The 15,278-nt window shown below is 36.6% G+C and overlaps 1 protein-coding gene across 1 annotated transcript; it reads left to right on the forward strand.

Moving 5' to 3' along the window:
* Positions 1-10,586: 10,586 nt before the first annotated feature.
* LOC105640939 (protein ROH1D) lies at positions 10,587-12,159 on the forward strand. Its single transcript, XM_012225358.4, has one exon. It carries the CDS (start codon positions 10,715-10,717, stop codon positions 11,882-11,884), a length of 1,170 nt encoding a protein of 389 aa, XP_012080748.1. The 5' UTR covers positions 10,587-10,714; the 3' UTR covers positions 11,885-12,159.
* The last annotated feature ends 3,119 nt before the right edge of the window (positions 12,160-15,278 follow it).

The raw sequence follows: 15,278 nt of genomic DNA on the forward strand, positions 1-15,278 counted from the left end.
GACTCTTAGGATGCACAAGTCGCGCTCGCGACTTTCACATACGCGGTCGCGACTTGTGCTGTGACACTCTTTTGCCTTTCATTTGCTATGTAATCACATTCCTTTGCTCAACATGCATGCATCCAATCATTTTACAACAAAAATACAACATAAGAACATGGATTAAAACAACATGTAAGCATTTATATGGTGTGAAATCAAATCAATATGATGAACTATGACGTTGTGGAACCATTTATGTGCTATTGTGTTACATTGTTGACATGCTAATCTTAAGCTCCATTGAGGTTAGGTAGAAACCATGTAGATAAGGCTATGTCGCGACATAGAATAGCAGATCTGCGCCCCATACAGTTTGGAACTCCGGCTATAGGCCGTTGAGTGGATATGATTAAACCGTGCGGTGCGAATCCGGTTAGGGGCACCAAAACGGACAATATTGGCATAGGCGAATCCGGTTCGGGGCCTATAGCATACAGTTTCACCCAGTTTCATACAGTTTATCTTATCACTTCGGTTTTACTATAACCTTATGGAGCCATTCAGATATCTTGACATAACATTTCATGTATTATACAGGATTATAAACAGTACAAAAGATAATCAAGATATCATGAAAGTATCATAATGTGTGAGCTTATATGTGCCATATATGTTTCCATGGTTCTTTCTATATATGTATGTGTTTAATTGTTTCTTTATTATTGAGATATCCACTGAGCATTATTTGCTCAGCGAGTTACCTGTTTAACTCGCAGGTTTTGAGACTGGTCCATAGAGAGTCCGCGTACAACTGCTGCAGTTCATCTGTAGAAGACTCGGTCTTCAGGGTAGAAACTCATTTTGTTTTTCTTTTTATGGCATGTACAGGGCACACAGTTGGGCCCATTTTATTTTGTAAACTTGTATCATGTTTTGTAAATTACATTATTTTTGGAAACAGTACCAGCATGTTATTATATTCAATATACAGTATGTTTTCAGCATGTCAGACCATACAGTCAACCAGTTTGTAGCATCTCGACTCGGTGCATTCGGGTTTACGGGTGGACCGGGAAGGGGTGTTACAAATTTATTGTCAGGGTCCTTGACATGGCTGAATATTGTCCGCTTTGGGCCCTTCCGTACGAGGTCACCCTCACGGTTTTGTTCTTGGGGGAAATGGGAAACTTCCCAGGAGGTCACCCATCCTAGGATTTCCATTAAGCGAGCACGCTTAACCCTGGAGTTCTTCCAACTCTCCAGCCATTTCACCACCAAAACGCGTCCAACCATTCAAGGCATCACCCCTCTTATGTACTGTCTGAACACCCTGTGCGTAGCCGATGTGGGATTCGCCTAAGGTGTAGTGCCCCAAACCTGGGATGTCACATACACCCCCCCTTAGGGACTCAGCGTCCTCGCTGAGGTTTGCCCCACCATCGGCCAGAGGGACAAGGCTCTGGCTCTGATACCAATTGTCAGGGTCCTTGACATGGCTGAATATTGTCCGCTTTGGGCCCTTCCGTACGAGGTCACCCTCACGGTTTTGTTCTTGGGGGAAATGGGAAACTTCCCAGGAGGTCACCCATCCTAGGATTTCCATTAAGCGAGCACGCTTAACCCTGGAGTTCTTCCAACTCTCCAGCCATTTCACCACCAAAACGCGTCCAACCATTCAAGGCATCACCCCTCTTATGTACTGTCTGAACACCCTGTGCGTAGCCGATGTGGGATTCGCCTAAGGTGTAGTGCCCCAAACCTGGGATGTCACAGGGAAAACCCTACTGAGAATTAAGAGGTGAGAGGGCACAAAAGCTACCACCAGACTAGCGAAAGACTTCCCGATGAGAAGAAGGATGAGTGAATGACATTATGTATGAAATTACCAACCCATTGATTTCGAAAATCAACTCCTTGCTACCAAAGCAGAAATGCTAGTAAGTTCAAGGGCCTTTATTATACCCAAAGGTGGAAGCAACAATGAAGACCCATTAAATAAAGATCTTCATTGTGATCCTAGCTATAGGTCAAAGGCTAAAGACGAATTAGGCACCGGTTAGGTCAGAACAGGGGACGATGAGTTTCTAATTTGTTGATGAATCTGTTCTAGACTTATAAACCATCAACTATTCATTTTCTTTAGTTTGTTTCAACTTTGTAACTTTATGATATGCCTATGGATTGACCAATTCCTATTTGGAAGGCTATAACTTCTTAATTGCCACTGTCTCTACTCCTCTACTACAAATAGTTTAGCACATTCTTTGTTATTTTTATGGGGTCCTAAAGCACAAGGAAATTTTACTTGCTATTGTTAATTAAGTGGTTTGTGGACTTTTGCTGCTTTTGGACTAATAGGTTTTGTTTTATGTTTAACTCTCGATCTATACAATTTGCAACCTTATAATTATTAGCATAGTAACAGGATATTTACTGGCCAAAAGGATTAGGCCTTATATTAACAGAATTATATTTCAAATATTCTTTGTATTTGAACTTAGTCTTTCAGTTTAAGGTGCAGCCTAGTACATAGTAATTTTAGTTGTAATTCTTATATAAATTCTCTATTTCTGCTGTATATGAAATACAGAAAAAATACAACAGCATTTGGGAGTTCTTTCATGGTATTGGAGCTTAAACCATTCATTAGTTATCAATTATGTCTTCCTCTAACACTACATCTACCATTAACATCCCTTTCAATTCTATGTCCTCTTCTCATACCTCTTCACATTCATTCTCTATCAAATTAAACACCAAAAACTATCTTGCATGGAAAATGCAATTCACTCCTTTGCTTAATTACCAGAAACTTCATGGCTACATTGATGGTTCTAAACCAGCACCACCAAAAAATATCACCAATGTTGGGTCTGCTATTTCTGTTCCTAATCCTGAATATGATTTATGGTTCAAAAAGGATCAAATGCTTCTATCTTGGATTCTCTCATCTTTAACTACAGAAATTTTTCATATATTTCTAGTTTAACTTCATCTTTTGATGTATGGAAAGCATTATCTCATGCCTTTGGTTCCGTTTCTCAAAATCGGCAACTTCAAATACACATTGAATTGCAAGAATTGAAAAAGAATGATCTATTCGTATCTGATTATCTCCATAAAGCAAAAACTTTGGTTGATGAGTTACAAGCAGCTGGTCACCCCATTTCTTCTGCAGAATTCAATGCGATTATTTATCGCAATATTGGTTTCGAGTATCATTCAATCATTAGCTCCATGATTCTCAAATCTAAACCTGTTTCCTTCTATGAATTGTATGGGCAATTGGTTGCACATGAAATTTTAATCAAGAGTTCACAAGAGCCACCTTTAGCCAACATTGTCATGAAACAAAATAATACTACGCCTATTCTTCCTACTCCAAATAGCCTACCTATCTTTTACAATTATCGGCGTCAATCCAATGGAGTTAGACCTAAAGTATCATGCCAAATTTGTGGTCTTACAAATCATACTGCTGACCGTTGTCGTCGTAGATATAACTCTAATAATTCCCGGCCTCGTCCTAATTTCTATCCACAAGCTAATTATCACTCTCATGGGCAACCACCAGCTCCTATGAATCCCTCTGTGCCTAACAATCTGCCCGTTTCATGGTTCCCTGACACTGCAGCAAATTATCATGTCACTCCTGATCTTTCTGCTCTAAGTACTGCAGATGAATATAAAGGAACTGATCAACTTCATGTGGGTAATGTTAAAGGTTTGCCAATAACATATACTGGTATAGCATCTATTCCATCTCCTTTAGGTTCTTTAAAGCTCAAAATATTCTTCGTGTTCCATTTGTTATTAAAAATTTATTATCTGTCCAAAAATTCACAAATGACAATTCCTGCTTTTTTAAATTTTGGCCTTCTTTTTTTGTTGTTAAGGATCAAGTTACCAAGAAGGTTCTACTTCAGGGACCCAGTGAAAATGGTGTGTACAAATTTTCAAGTCCAATAAAGCAAGCCTGTGTTGTGAATCGGTTAAACATGGATGAATGGCATTCACGTCTAGGTCACCCCCATACTAGGACTGTTTCTAAGATTGTCAATAATTTTCAACTTCCAGTTTCATCTTCTTCAATGTCACCATGGTCTTCATGTTTGCTAGGCAAACTATCTAAGATTCCATTAGCTCCAGCTCCACATAAAAGCAAATCTCCTTTTGATCTTGTGTATGCTGATGTTTGGGGTCCAGCTCCAATGCTATCTTGTTTAGGACACCGTTACATGTTTCTTCTTATTGATGATTTCACTCGTTTTTGTTGGATATTTTTCATGAAAAATAAAAGTAATGTCTTTCAATTATTTCTTAATTTTGAGAAATATGTTGAGCGTCAATTCAATTCCAAAATTAAGTCCTTTCATTCAGATTGGGGTGGTGAGTTTCAAAAGCTTCACAAATATTTCCAAACTTGTGGCATACAACATCGTATTGCATGTCCTTATACACATGAACAAAATGGCACAGTAGAAAGAAAAATTCGACATGTAGTTGACACTGGACTCACTCTTTTATCTCATGCCTCAATTCCTTTTAAATATTGGCACTATGCTTTTGAGACAAGTGTTCAATTAATTAATCTTATGCCTTCTCCTATCACCAATCAAAGATCCTTATATTCCATATTATTTCAAAAACATCCAAACTACTTAGAATTAAAACCTTTTGGCTGTACCATTTTTCTTCTACTTTGGCCATATAACAAAAATAAATTTAATTTTCGTACTCAATAGTGTGTTTATCTTGGTCAGAGTCCTAATCATGCTGCTTATCGTTGTCTTGATCCTAATTCGGGTAAAATTTATTTCACTCGTCATGCCAAATTTCATGATAAGCATTTTTTGTTCCATCATATTTCTCCCGTGTACAATTCACCCAAGGACAATGGTTCCACACCATGGCTTACTTTACTTGGAACACACGCTATTTCCGGTGGTCCTCAAGTAGCACTAGGTACGTTTTCTTTTGAAAATAATGGTAACATTTCTAATGCTTTTCCTGCAAATTTCAATTCCAATCTTCCACCACCCACTCCTAGTTCAATTCTATTTAATCCAAATGTGTCCACCTCTACTTTACCTAGTCCCATTAAGACTAATCAACCAACGCCACCTATCATATCTTCTCCACCACAAAATCTTGATATTGTTACTTATGTTTCGAATCCTTCCTCTTTTACTGACATTCCACCAATCCTTCTTTAAGTTGCTTTATCAAATTATGCTTCCACCACCGGTCAATCCAATCAAATTACTTCTTCACAACCTTGTCCTCAAACTCATCCCATGACCCTACGTCCTTCCACTATGCATAAGAGACAAGATAATTCTATTATTCGAAAAATTGATTTTCTTCAAAATGCATTTAATCAAGCCAAACCTTTTTCTCAATGGTGTGATGCTATGACCAAAGAGTTCAATGCACTCCTTGAAAACAATACATGGACTTTAGTTCCCAAACCTGCAGGTACAAATATTATTGGCAATAAGTGGATTTTTTTGTATCAAAAGACATTCTGATGGCACAATAGATCGATATAAAGCCCGTCTACTGGCCAAGGGATTCACACAACAAGATGGCATTGATTTTACAAAAACATTCAGTCCAGTAGTCAAGATGACTACCATTCGTACTGTTTTATTATTGTCTGTAATACGTAATTGGCCTACTAGACAACTTGATATTTCAAATGCATTTCTTCATGGTTTTTTGGAGCATGAAATATATATGTCTCAACCACAAGGATTTGTTGATAGTACTCACCCAGATTATGTTTGTAGATTGTAGTGATCCTTATATGGTTTAAAGCAGGCTCCAAGGGCATGGTTTCATCGATTGGCTACGTTTTTTCTTGAACTTGGTTTTCAATCTTCAAAGGCAGATCCATCATTATTTGTTCTTTGTATTGGTTCTCATACAATTTACATACTGATGTACATTGATGACATATTAGTTACTACATCTTATGACTCTTAATTACAATAGTTTCTTGGTCATATACAAAAGGTATTTCCTATTCGTGATTTAGGCCACCTTCATTATTTTCTTGGCATTGAAGTTAAGACGTTAGCCACTGGAATATTGTTGTCTCAGCATAAGTATATTCTTGACATTTTAAAGATTGCTAACATGGATACTTGTAAGACTTGCTTCACTCCTATGGCCACTAGTCCTCCTTTGGCCAAGTTGAATGGTCTTGCTTTTGATAATCCCACCTTGTACAGACAGATTGCCAGCAGTCTCCAATATTTGACATTAACACGACCCGATATTACATTCTCTGTAAATAATCTTTGTCAATTTATGCATTGTCCTACAGAGGATCACTGGAAAGCCATGAAATGACTTCTTCAATACTTGCAATATACCTCTTCGAATGGTTTGTTTCTTACTAAGGACTCTAATTTATAATTGCAATGTTATTTTGATAGTGATTGGGGTGCTGATCCCAATGATCGACGATCCACAGGTGGTTTTGCAATTTTCATGGGTAGAAATCTAATTTCGTGGATGGCCAAGAAACAACCAACAATTGCTCGGTCTTCTACAGAAAGTGAGTATAAAGCTATTGCGAATACCGTGACTGAAATTTTATGGCTCAATAGTTTATTAACTGAACTTGGTTTACCTCTCACATCACCAGCTGTTTTATAGTGTGACAATGTTGGTGCAATTTATCTTAGTGCAAATCCAGTGTTCCATGCTCGAACCAAGCATATCGAGCTTGATTACCATTTTGTCAAGGAGCAGGTTGCAAGCAAAGCTATAATAATTCGATTTATTAGCTCTGCTGATTAAATTACAGATCTCTTTACGAAACCATTATCACGTTCTTTGTTTGAGCAACATCGTGACAAGCTTCGGCTTCGTTCCTCTGCACCATTATCTCCTGGGGGAGTATTAGCGCAGTAACAGGATATTTACTGGCCAAGAGGATTAGGCCATATATTAACAGAATTATATTTCAAATATACTTTGTATTTGAACTTAGTCTTTGATTTTGTAATTTTCAGTTTAAGGTGCAACCTAGTACGTAGGAATTTCAGTTGTAATTCTTGTATAAATTCTCTGTTTCTGCTGTATATGAAATACAGAAAAAAATACAACAGCATTTGAGAGTTCTTTCAATAATACAATCGGATTTTTGACTCCAATTAATTTTCTTTTTTTTTTTTTATATTCTTGATTTATCCATTATGCTAATTTGGTTGATTTTTTATGCTTTCCTTTTGTGTAGCAACTATATTTCGATTCATCTTCTTTTTCCAAGAGTTTTATAACTAGATGTTGAACCCATTTCATATGACGGGAGTTGCCGGCATATTGTATTGGGCACTGCTCTGCTATGCACTATTCATAGTGTTATTGTAGAAAAGACTTTATCTGAAGATGGTGATGGTGTAAACACTTTGCATACCTTTAAACCAACTCAATCTGAAGAAACTTATTCAGTCGTCACTGCCAACCACTTTTGGTCTCAAATCTTTGGATTGCTTTTTCTAATAAATGTTGATTATATTTCTTTATGTTATCTATACCAGTAATCGATTTATAGATGAGTGCTCTTAGAATAGTCGATTTGACTTTCAATCTATGTGCCTATGACTTTGCTTCTCAAGAAATCTATAAGAGGAAAATCCTGAATTCAGACTTTCTACACTAAAAATATTCTCTTACTTAGCTCTCATAGTTGGGTAGTGAGAGAGCAATACTAGAGTTAGGAAAGATATGTTAGGTAGTTACAAGGTAAGACCACTAAGGACGCTAATCAAGCATATGTTTTTGACGATCAATAAAAAAAGGGGTTGCTAATGATGAAATATTATAAAGTCAAGGTAAAAGGCCTCCTTTCTTTGTATGAAATACTAAAAAGGGGTTACTAGAAAGACCTCTACTACAGTGGAAAGTAGCATGAGAAAGTATGAAATACCTATTTGCTAGTTAAGTAAATCCTTTGTAAAGTGTATTCCTTGGCAGTACGGAGAGTTGTATTTATAAGGAAGTCTCAAGGCTCCCAAGTACATGATTGTTTAGGTGCATGCAAAATGAGCTTTTTTTTAATGCTAGCCTGTATGTGAACTCCTTTCCATATCTTGGAGAAGGTATGCAAGCAAGTCATTTGTGCTAAAAAGTTCTTGCCTTTTATTTAATAGGTAAGATACGAGGCAAGAAATTGACAGAGAAGCAATAGTCTAAAAGACATTTTTTCAATTAAAAGTTCTCCTCTTGCTTTTCTTGGATTGTGTGATTGCCTCGCTAAGAATCCATCTTTTGATTTTGAGGTTCCTACTTTCACCATTCCCCTAGCATTTAATTAATTAACTCTTGTTCTGTAACAGACTGATTTTCTTTTAGTATCGGTAATAGTGATTTACCGGTCTGTGAATAGTACCATCGGTCCGGGACTTGGTATTATTTTAGTCCGAAAAAATTACTATGCCTCCTTATGAAAATCTAACCACTTCTAATTTGTGATCTAGCTTTAATAAGTGACATAAGACGGTGCTCCGGCACCGACTGTGGCATCTGCCATCTGGTTCTCGGGGATTGGCCCGTGGGTGTTGCATGTTCAAATCAAATAAGGACCAATTCCTTACTCTAACAAGTAAGCAAGTATACTACATTTGCCCTTCTCCTTTTTATAAGGATAAGGAGAGGAAGAAGAGAGTGTCTTGACTTGCTCTCTGTGTCTTTGACCAATTCCCGTAGTCTTATAATAAATCCCTTTTCATCTAGTCGCACTTTGTGGCTAAGTCGATCATTGCAAGCCTTCAAACTCTTCTAGTCTTTCTAGTTGCATCTGAATCAACATCCTTATCCATATTTTTATGCGTAGGGGCACCTAGATTCGAATTAGTAGAATTAATTGGAGAATCCCCATCCGCACCCAAATTGGCTAAATCTAGTATAGTAGGTGTTGTTCCGATGCGGGAATAAACTATTTTTTTAAAGAGATAAGGCTGCAACCTAGAGAGGAGGCATGACTGAAAGAAGAAGAAAGAAAGCTCAAGTTTGTGAAAATGTTTTAAGAGGGAGGAATGACGAAAACTTAGAAAAAAAAGAAGATTGAATGAATTATCCCGAACCTGCCTCCGCCGCCGTCGCACGAACCATTTATGATGGCCGCGTCTAGGTGGATTGTGGTGCTACCATTCCTTTAGGATACCTTTCGGCTTCAGTAAAAACTCTTCCCCCTTAGTTTTTATAGATATTGAGTTTGTACGGTAACTCAACTTTGAGTATGGAATTTACTTTGTTGGTTGAGTGGAGTTACGGTAGTTCAATCTATAAAGGAAGGACAATTGACCGCAAAACCACCGTTAGGTGGCTCTTTACTCCCTAAAGACTTGCTTCTTATTTTTCTTTCACCCTTTATCCCCTTTTATATCAATAGGGAGCTACGAGCAAGTCTGCTCCAGAAAGAAAAGAAGCCAGCAGGTCCTTTTCCGCTTGATCGCTAACTCATGGGCAAAGCCGTCTTTTGCCGCCCCTCATGCAGCATATGAGCGGATCTTCACTAAAACCGGCTCTATTGGCGGATGGATAGCACCCCTCACTCTGCCATGAGAAAAAAAAAAAAAAAAAAAAAAAAAAGAGAGCCATACTATCTCCTTTAATGGAACCATGGCCAAATAAGCATGCAACAGAGTTGAATGCTTTTGGATTAGCCATTACATCTTTAATCAAATAAAGAGGGACAATAACGGCAAAATAAGAGAAATTTCAATCAAATCTAAAATGTGTTTAACGTGTATGGTTTTATCTCTTTATTCCTTAATTACATAGGGATTTTTAATTTTTAATAAAAATTAAAATCGAAGAATTAAATATGAATAAATAAAAATTAAGAGGTTTAATAGATAAACTCAACAATTTCAAGTGCAAGATATTTTATGGGAATCACATTAATCATCCCTGAATTCAAAACTACAGTCAAACCCAGCTTTATCCTGCTGGGTTTGACTGAACAATTACCAACTGCCCTAAATAATTGAACAGAACATGCCCTCTAAATTTATCTTTCTCATTAAATTATAAAAAAAAGATAAGTTAACAAAAGAAAAAAGAAAAATATAAAATTCGAAGGGGCAATTTCGTAAACCTGGACAAACAAACCATACACGTCATCGTTTCTCGTAATTCTAGTTCTAGAAATAGTTTTTTTTTTTTTTTTTCTTTTTGAAATTAGTTCTAGAAATAGTATCAGTAAACCGTAGTATCAGACCATTTCTTCTACGCGCCAACCAAGACCAAGCTGTACCCTCCACGTGTACACCCCGAAAGAATGACCGTGTCTTCCAAAATCACAGCCGCGTAACGGTAACCAACAACCCACCCTTGTTCATAGATAACGACAGTATATTCCCATCCAACGGTTCTCATCTAAATCAATCCAACGGCGCATATTGATTACTGCTACTCGTACAACGTAATTCGTGTTCGCTGCGTGTTCACTTCGCGTAATATGAAGTGTTTTACTAAAAACAATTGAAGCTGTTAAGTAAGAAACATTAAATTAATCGTCTAATTATGGTAATTAATTTTACCTTTTCTTTTAGAACCGAAATATCAACATTATATAATCCCCTTCGCTTCCATTAGGGTTTCTCATCTTCTTCTTCGTTTCTCTCTTTCCAATCGACTCCTCCTCTGATATGCTACTGTTGAAAACTTAATCACTTCAAATTGGACTTAAATAAACGAAATTAGGGTTTTGAGAATGCCAGCTACGGATTATCAAGGGTCATCTGCTTCCTTTGGCCGTGCAATTTTGAGTCTCCGCCGTGACCAGGTTCATTCGATGGAGGCTACTCATGAGATCTCCGGTCATGAAATGGAACTTGAAGCTTTTCAAAGGAAAGTAGCAGAAAGGTTTATGGATCTATCTGCAGTCGGATCGGATGATTTGCTTTCTTTATCTTGGATCCGAAAGTTGCTTGAGTGTTTCCTTTCTTGTCAAGAGGAGTTTAGAGTTATTTTATCGAACAACAAATCGCTTGTTTTAAAGTCTCCGTTGGATCGGATGATTCATGAGTATTTTGAGCGGAGTGTTAAGGCTTTGGATCTTTGTAATGCGATTAGGGATGGGATTGAACAGATCAGAGAGTGGAAAAAGTTGATTGAGATTGTTCTTTGTGCTTTGGATAATCAGAGAATGTTGGGAGAAGGTCAGTTTCGTCGAGCTAAGAAAGCTTTGATTGATTTATCTCTTTCCATGCTTGATGAGAGAGATACTGCTGTCTTAGCTCACCGTAACCGCTCTTTTGGCCGGCAAAATGCTGCGTCGTCTAAAGACCAACATCACAGGAATCTTGGCCATTTTAGATCATTGTCATGGAGTGTGTCGCGGTCCTGGTCGGCAGCCAGGCAGTTACAGGCGATTGGGAATAATTTATTAGCACCCAAAGGAAATGAAATTGTAGCTACTAATGGTATTGCAGTTGTTATTTATACTATGAATTCAATTTTGCTGTTTGTAATGTGGGCTTTAGTGGCTGCAATTCCTTGCCAAGATAGAGGATTGCAAGTGCATTTTTCAATTCCTAGGAATTTTACATGGGGTGCAGCTATACTGTCTTTGCACGAGAGGGTGCAGGAAGAGTCGAGAAAGAGGGATAGAAGAAATGCTTGTGGTTTGTTAAGGGAGATTTATCAGATGGATAAGTGTACTAAAGGGTTGACTGAATTAGCTGATTCAGTTCAATTCCCTTTGACAGAGGAAAGAGAAGCAGAGGTGAGACTAAGAGTGCAAGAGCTGGGAAGGATCTGCGAAGCAATGAAGGAAGGATTAGACCCATTGGAAAGACAAGTTCGAGAAGTGTTTCATCGGATTGTTCATAGCCGTACTGAAGGGCTAGATTCTCTTGGTAGAACCAATCACAATGATTGATTAATATCATCGTTTGTTGTAAGTATTGGATGGATGCCATGATTTTGAGGTGCAAAAGAGGCTGATTTGAGGCATGCTTTCACAATAAGAAGGGTAAGGGGGAAAAAAAAAAAAAAGAAAAAAACAATCTTGTATTTATCAACAAATATATTGTGTAAAGGAAATTTGTAGGATATGAAAATTGAGACTCTTTGTGGTCCATGGGGCTGATCTCCAGCTAGCTGTTGCGATTGTATAATCAAAAATTTCTTAGTAAATTGCTTCTTGGTGTGGTAGCTGACTTTGCATTTGCTATGTTTGATTCTTTTCGTTTTTGTTTGTTAATGGCATCCATGCTTCTTGTTTTCATTGCAATGACCAGTTATGTTTGTTAGTCTCGATTAAACAATTAGATGGTTGAAGGATGATATAAACATAAAGTTTTTTCAATTTTTAATGTGATCAAATCTTCTGTTTCATTTCTTGTTTGTTGAGCTTGCAGGTCATCAAATTTGTCATTTGTTTAGCTTGTGCTCATCCTTCCATTTGTTCTACAAAGAAATGGTGGCTGGCCTCTATTTTATACGAGCCATATCATTTAGAGGTGATTGCCTGCACCAGAAATCCAGCTGCTGCTTTCTAAAATATTTCAGGATTATTTAACTGGGGAATGCTGCATCCATTAACTGGTTTTGTAAGGCATTCGCCTAATTTCTTTATGTATGCTCTTATCCTCTCTTACCTTTGTTGTCTCCGCAGGAGATGACAGAGCTAGATCTTGTTTGTCCTCTCATATATTCTTTATATATATATATATATATATATATATAATTCCAATAATTCGACTTTTCCCTTTCTTTTAGCAATTTAGGAGTAAAGAATTAAATTTTGAATCTTTCCTTCAATTTCTTAAGGTTCTGACCGTGGAAAAATTTCTGCTTGCATTTTCGCAATGCTGTCACTCATCTATTGCATTCAAAGCTCCAGCTTTCCTTTGGTAGACAGGTTCATTTGTGATTGATTTGCTGGCATATTGAAGTTCATTGATCTTATCATGTTCTTTTTTATGTTAATACAAAAAAACAAAAAAAAGGTCCAATTTCATAATATAATATCGTTGAGCTGGAGTCTATTACATCTTTTATTATAGTTGACTTTGATTCAGTCTCAATTGATGTCCCTGAAAATTGCATCTAGAATAGAAGTTCTGCAGTGATTGCATCTAGAATAGAATTCTAGTTTTGGTGGGATAAATTTTTTATTCCTTTTTTGTGCATCCTTTTCTTGACAAGAACATAGTAGTAGTACACTTAAAAATGCAATTGAATCTATTCTGTTTGGAAAAGATTACATGAGCTAAGTTCTTGATTTTGAGTGAAAGGTATACCTGAAGCAACACTCTGCTGCTTACCCATGCTTTCGCAGAAAAGACGACTGTTATGAACATCACTGAACTACATCAGATTAACAGTTTCTGTTAATTACCAAGAAGAATAGCCATATGAAACCATTGAGAAATCTAATATTAATGAATGGATTTTTCACTTGGATTGCAAGGAGAAACATTATTGAAGTGGTAAGAATGTTGGATTAAGATGTCGGTACAGTAGATAGAGTCCAAATTTATTCTGATTTTTACATGTCAACTAGCATTCACAAAACTGTCTTGACCTCTAGTTTTATGATACTTCGCTTCAATGTAAGGATTCTAAAGCTTCTGTCACACATTTCTCTACCCCATTTCTCTTTTTGTCTATTATGATCTGTGGTCAGTCTTTACTTTATCTTTGCATTATTCTTTTCCATCACCATCTAATATGCCCTTCCCTTTTCATAAGCGAAATTAGTTATCTTTTCTGCTGAAATTACTAGAACAAGAACACTTGACAAATGGGTTAGGTACCTTTATAAAGGAAGAAATGCTTTGTTGATGCTTGTAGTTTAATAGGTTGAAGTAATTTCTTGCTGGAGCAATCTACAAAAGTGACGGTGCTCTTTAATCTTCGGGCAGGATTTTGATATTAAAACTTTTACCTTTCATGTGAAAAAAGTGGGCATAATAACAGATCCAGATAGGTCGTTGAGGTATATTTAGTTATAGTGGTTCTGAAGATTTGTGCTGTTGCTTTCAACCAGGCAGCAAAATGTTACTAATTATTAATTGGCACTTGACATTCTGGCCACCAAGAGACCTATTCGTTTTGGGTCAGCGGTAGAATTGACTATAAGGGTAGTACTAGCTTTGTCCAGGAGTTTTGAGACTTTGAGTCAAGAGTCAAATAGTACAGGAGTCATGAAGAACTGTAAAATTGCAAACTATTTGTGCTTGATCCCACCTGTGTAAGCTTTCACTTTAGATTGTCGGCAAGCTCATTTATCTACTGAAAAAAAACACAAGTACGGATGTGAGTAATTGATGGGAGCGGGTATAAAGCGGAAACAACCCTTAACGAAACCATATGAGGCAAATTAAAAACATTATCGAACAAATCAATAAACTGACCTCTTGAAGCGCAGAATCGCTCACCGGTCTTCTTTCCAGAGATCTTGGAGTCACCCACGATCTTCTGCAGTAATCCCTAACTATCTCTCTTTTGGAACTCTCTGAGTGGTAGAGAATAGAATAACGTGCGTCTCTCTATTCTTAGGGTTTTCCAATCTTATATTAAAAAAACTTCTCTTCGATAGGAAGATATTTTTTTAATATAAAATAAATTAAATAAAAAATTATTTAATTAAAATAATTATCAATTATTTTAAAACTAAATAATTTATCTATGATTTAATACACCCTTAACTTTCCAAATAATTAGGGCACTACAGGGACCGCAGGAATAAAATAAATCAGGCTACTAATTATAATAAGAACCTATGTAGACCAACATATTCTTATTATAATTAATCATGAATTATTCCACTAAAAACTCATGACTGAACTCCTTATTTATTTTACAATTCCACAACATAATAAAATAATGTTCCCCACGTTAAGATTACAGATGCTGTCATTTAAATAATTTACTGACAATTTATTTAAATCACAATATAACTTTAAGATTGTCGCTCAACTTATTTCATGTGTCGGATTCAATATCCACCTGCAGGGTTTACACTATGAAACCTTATAAGCTTACTTAAAGTGCATCATCAATCTCTAAACCGAGACATGAATTCTATCATTAATTAATATTTCACAAACACAAAATATCTTTGCCCAATTCACCGAGAATATTATTCCAATAATAAAACTCACCCTTTAATGAATCAAAGCACAAGACAATCAATGTTTGCTCATATTAAAATAAATCAAGATTAAGAACAATAATCATTATTTCTAATGTCCTAGAGAATATGTTTAACAGTCAGTACTAAACATCCATTCTCTACTTGGTCCAATTAAATACATACAAAATGT

This window comes from Jatropha curcas, chromosome 9 (assembly GCF_041381405.1).
Source record: "Jatropha curcas cultivar XTBG-Jc1 chromosome 9, XTBG_Jcur_1.0, whole genome shotgun sequence".
NCBI lineage: Eukaryota > Viridiplantae > Streptophyta > Magnoliopsida > Malpighiales > Euphorbiaceae > Jatropha > Jatropha curcas.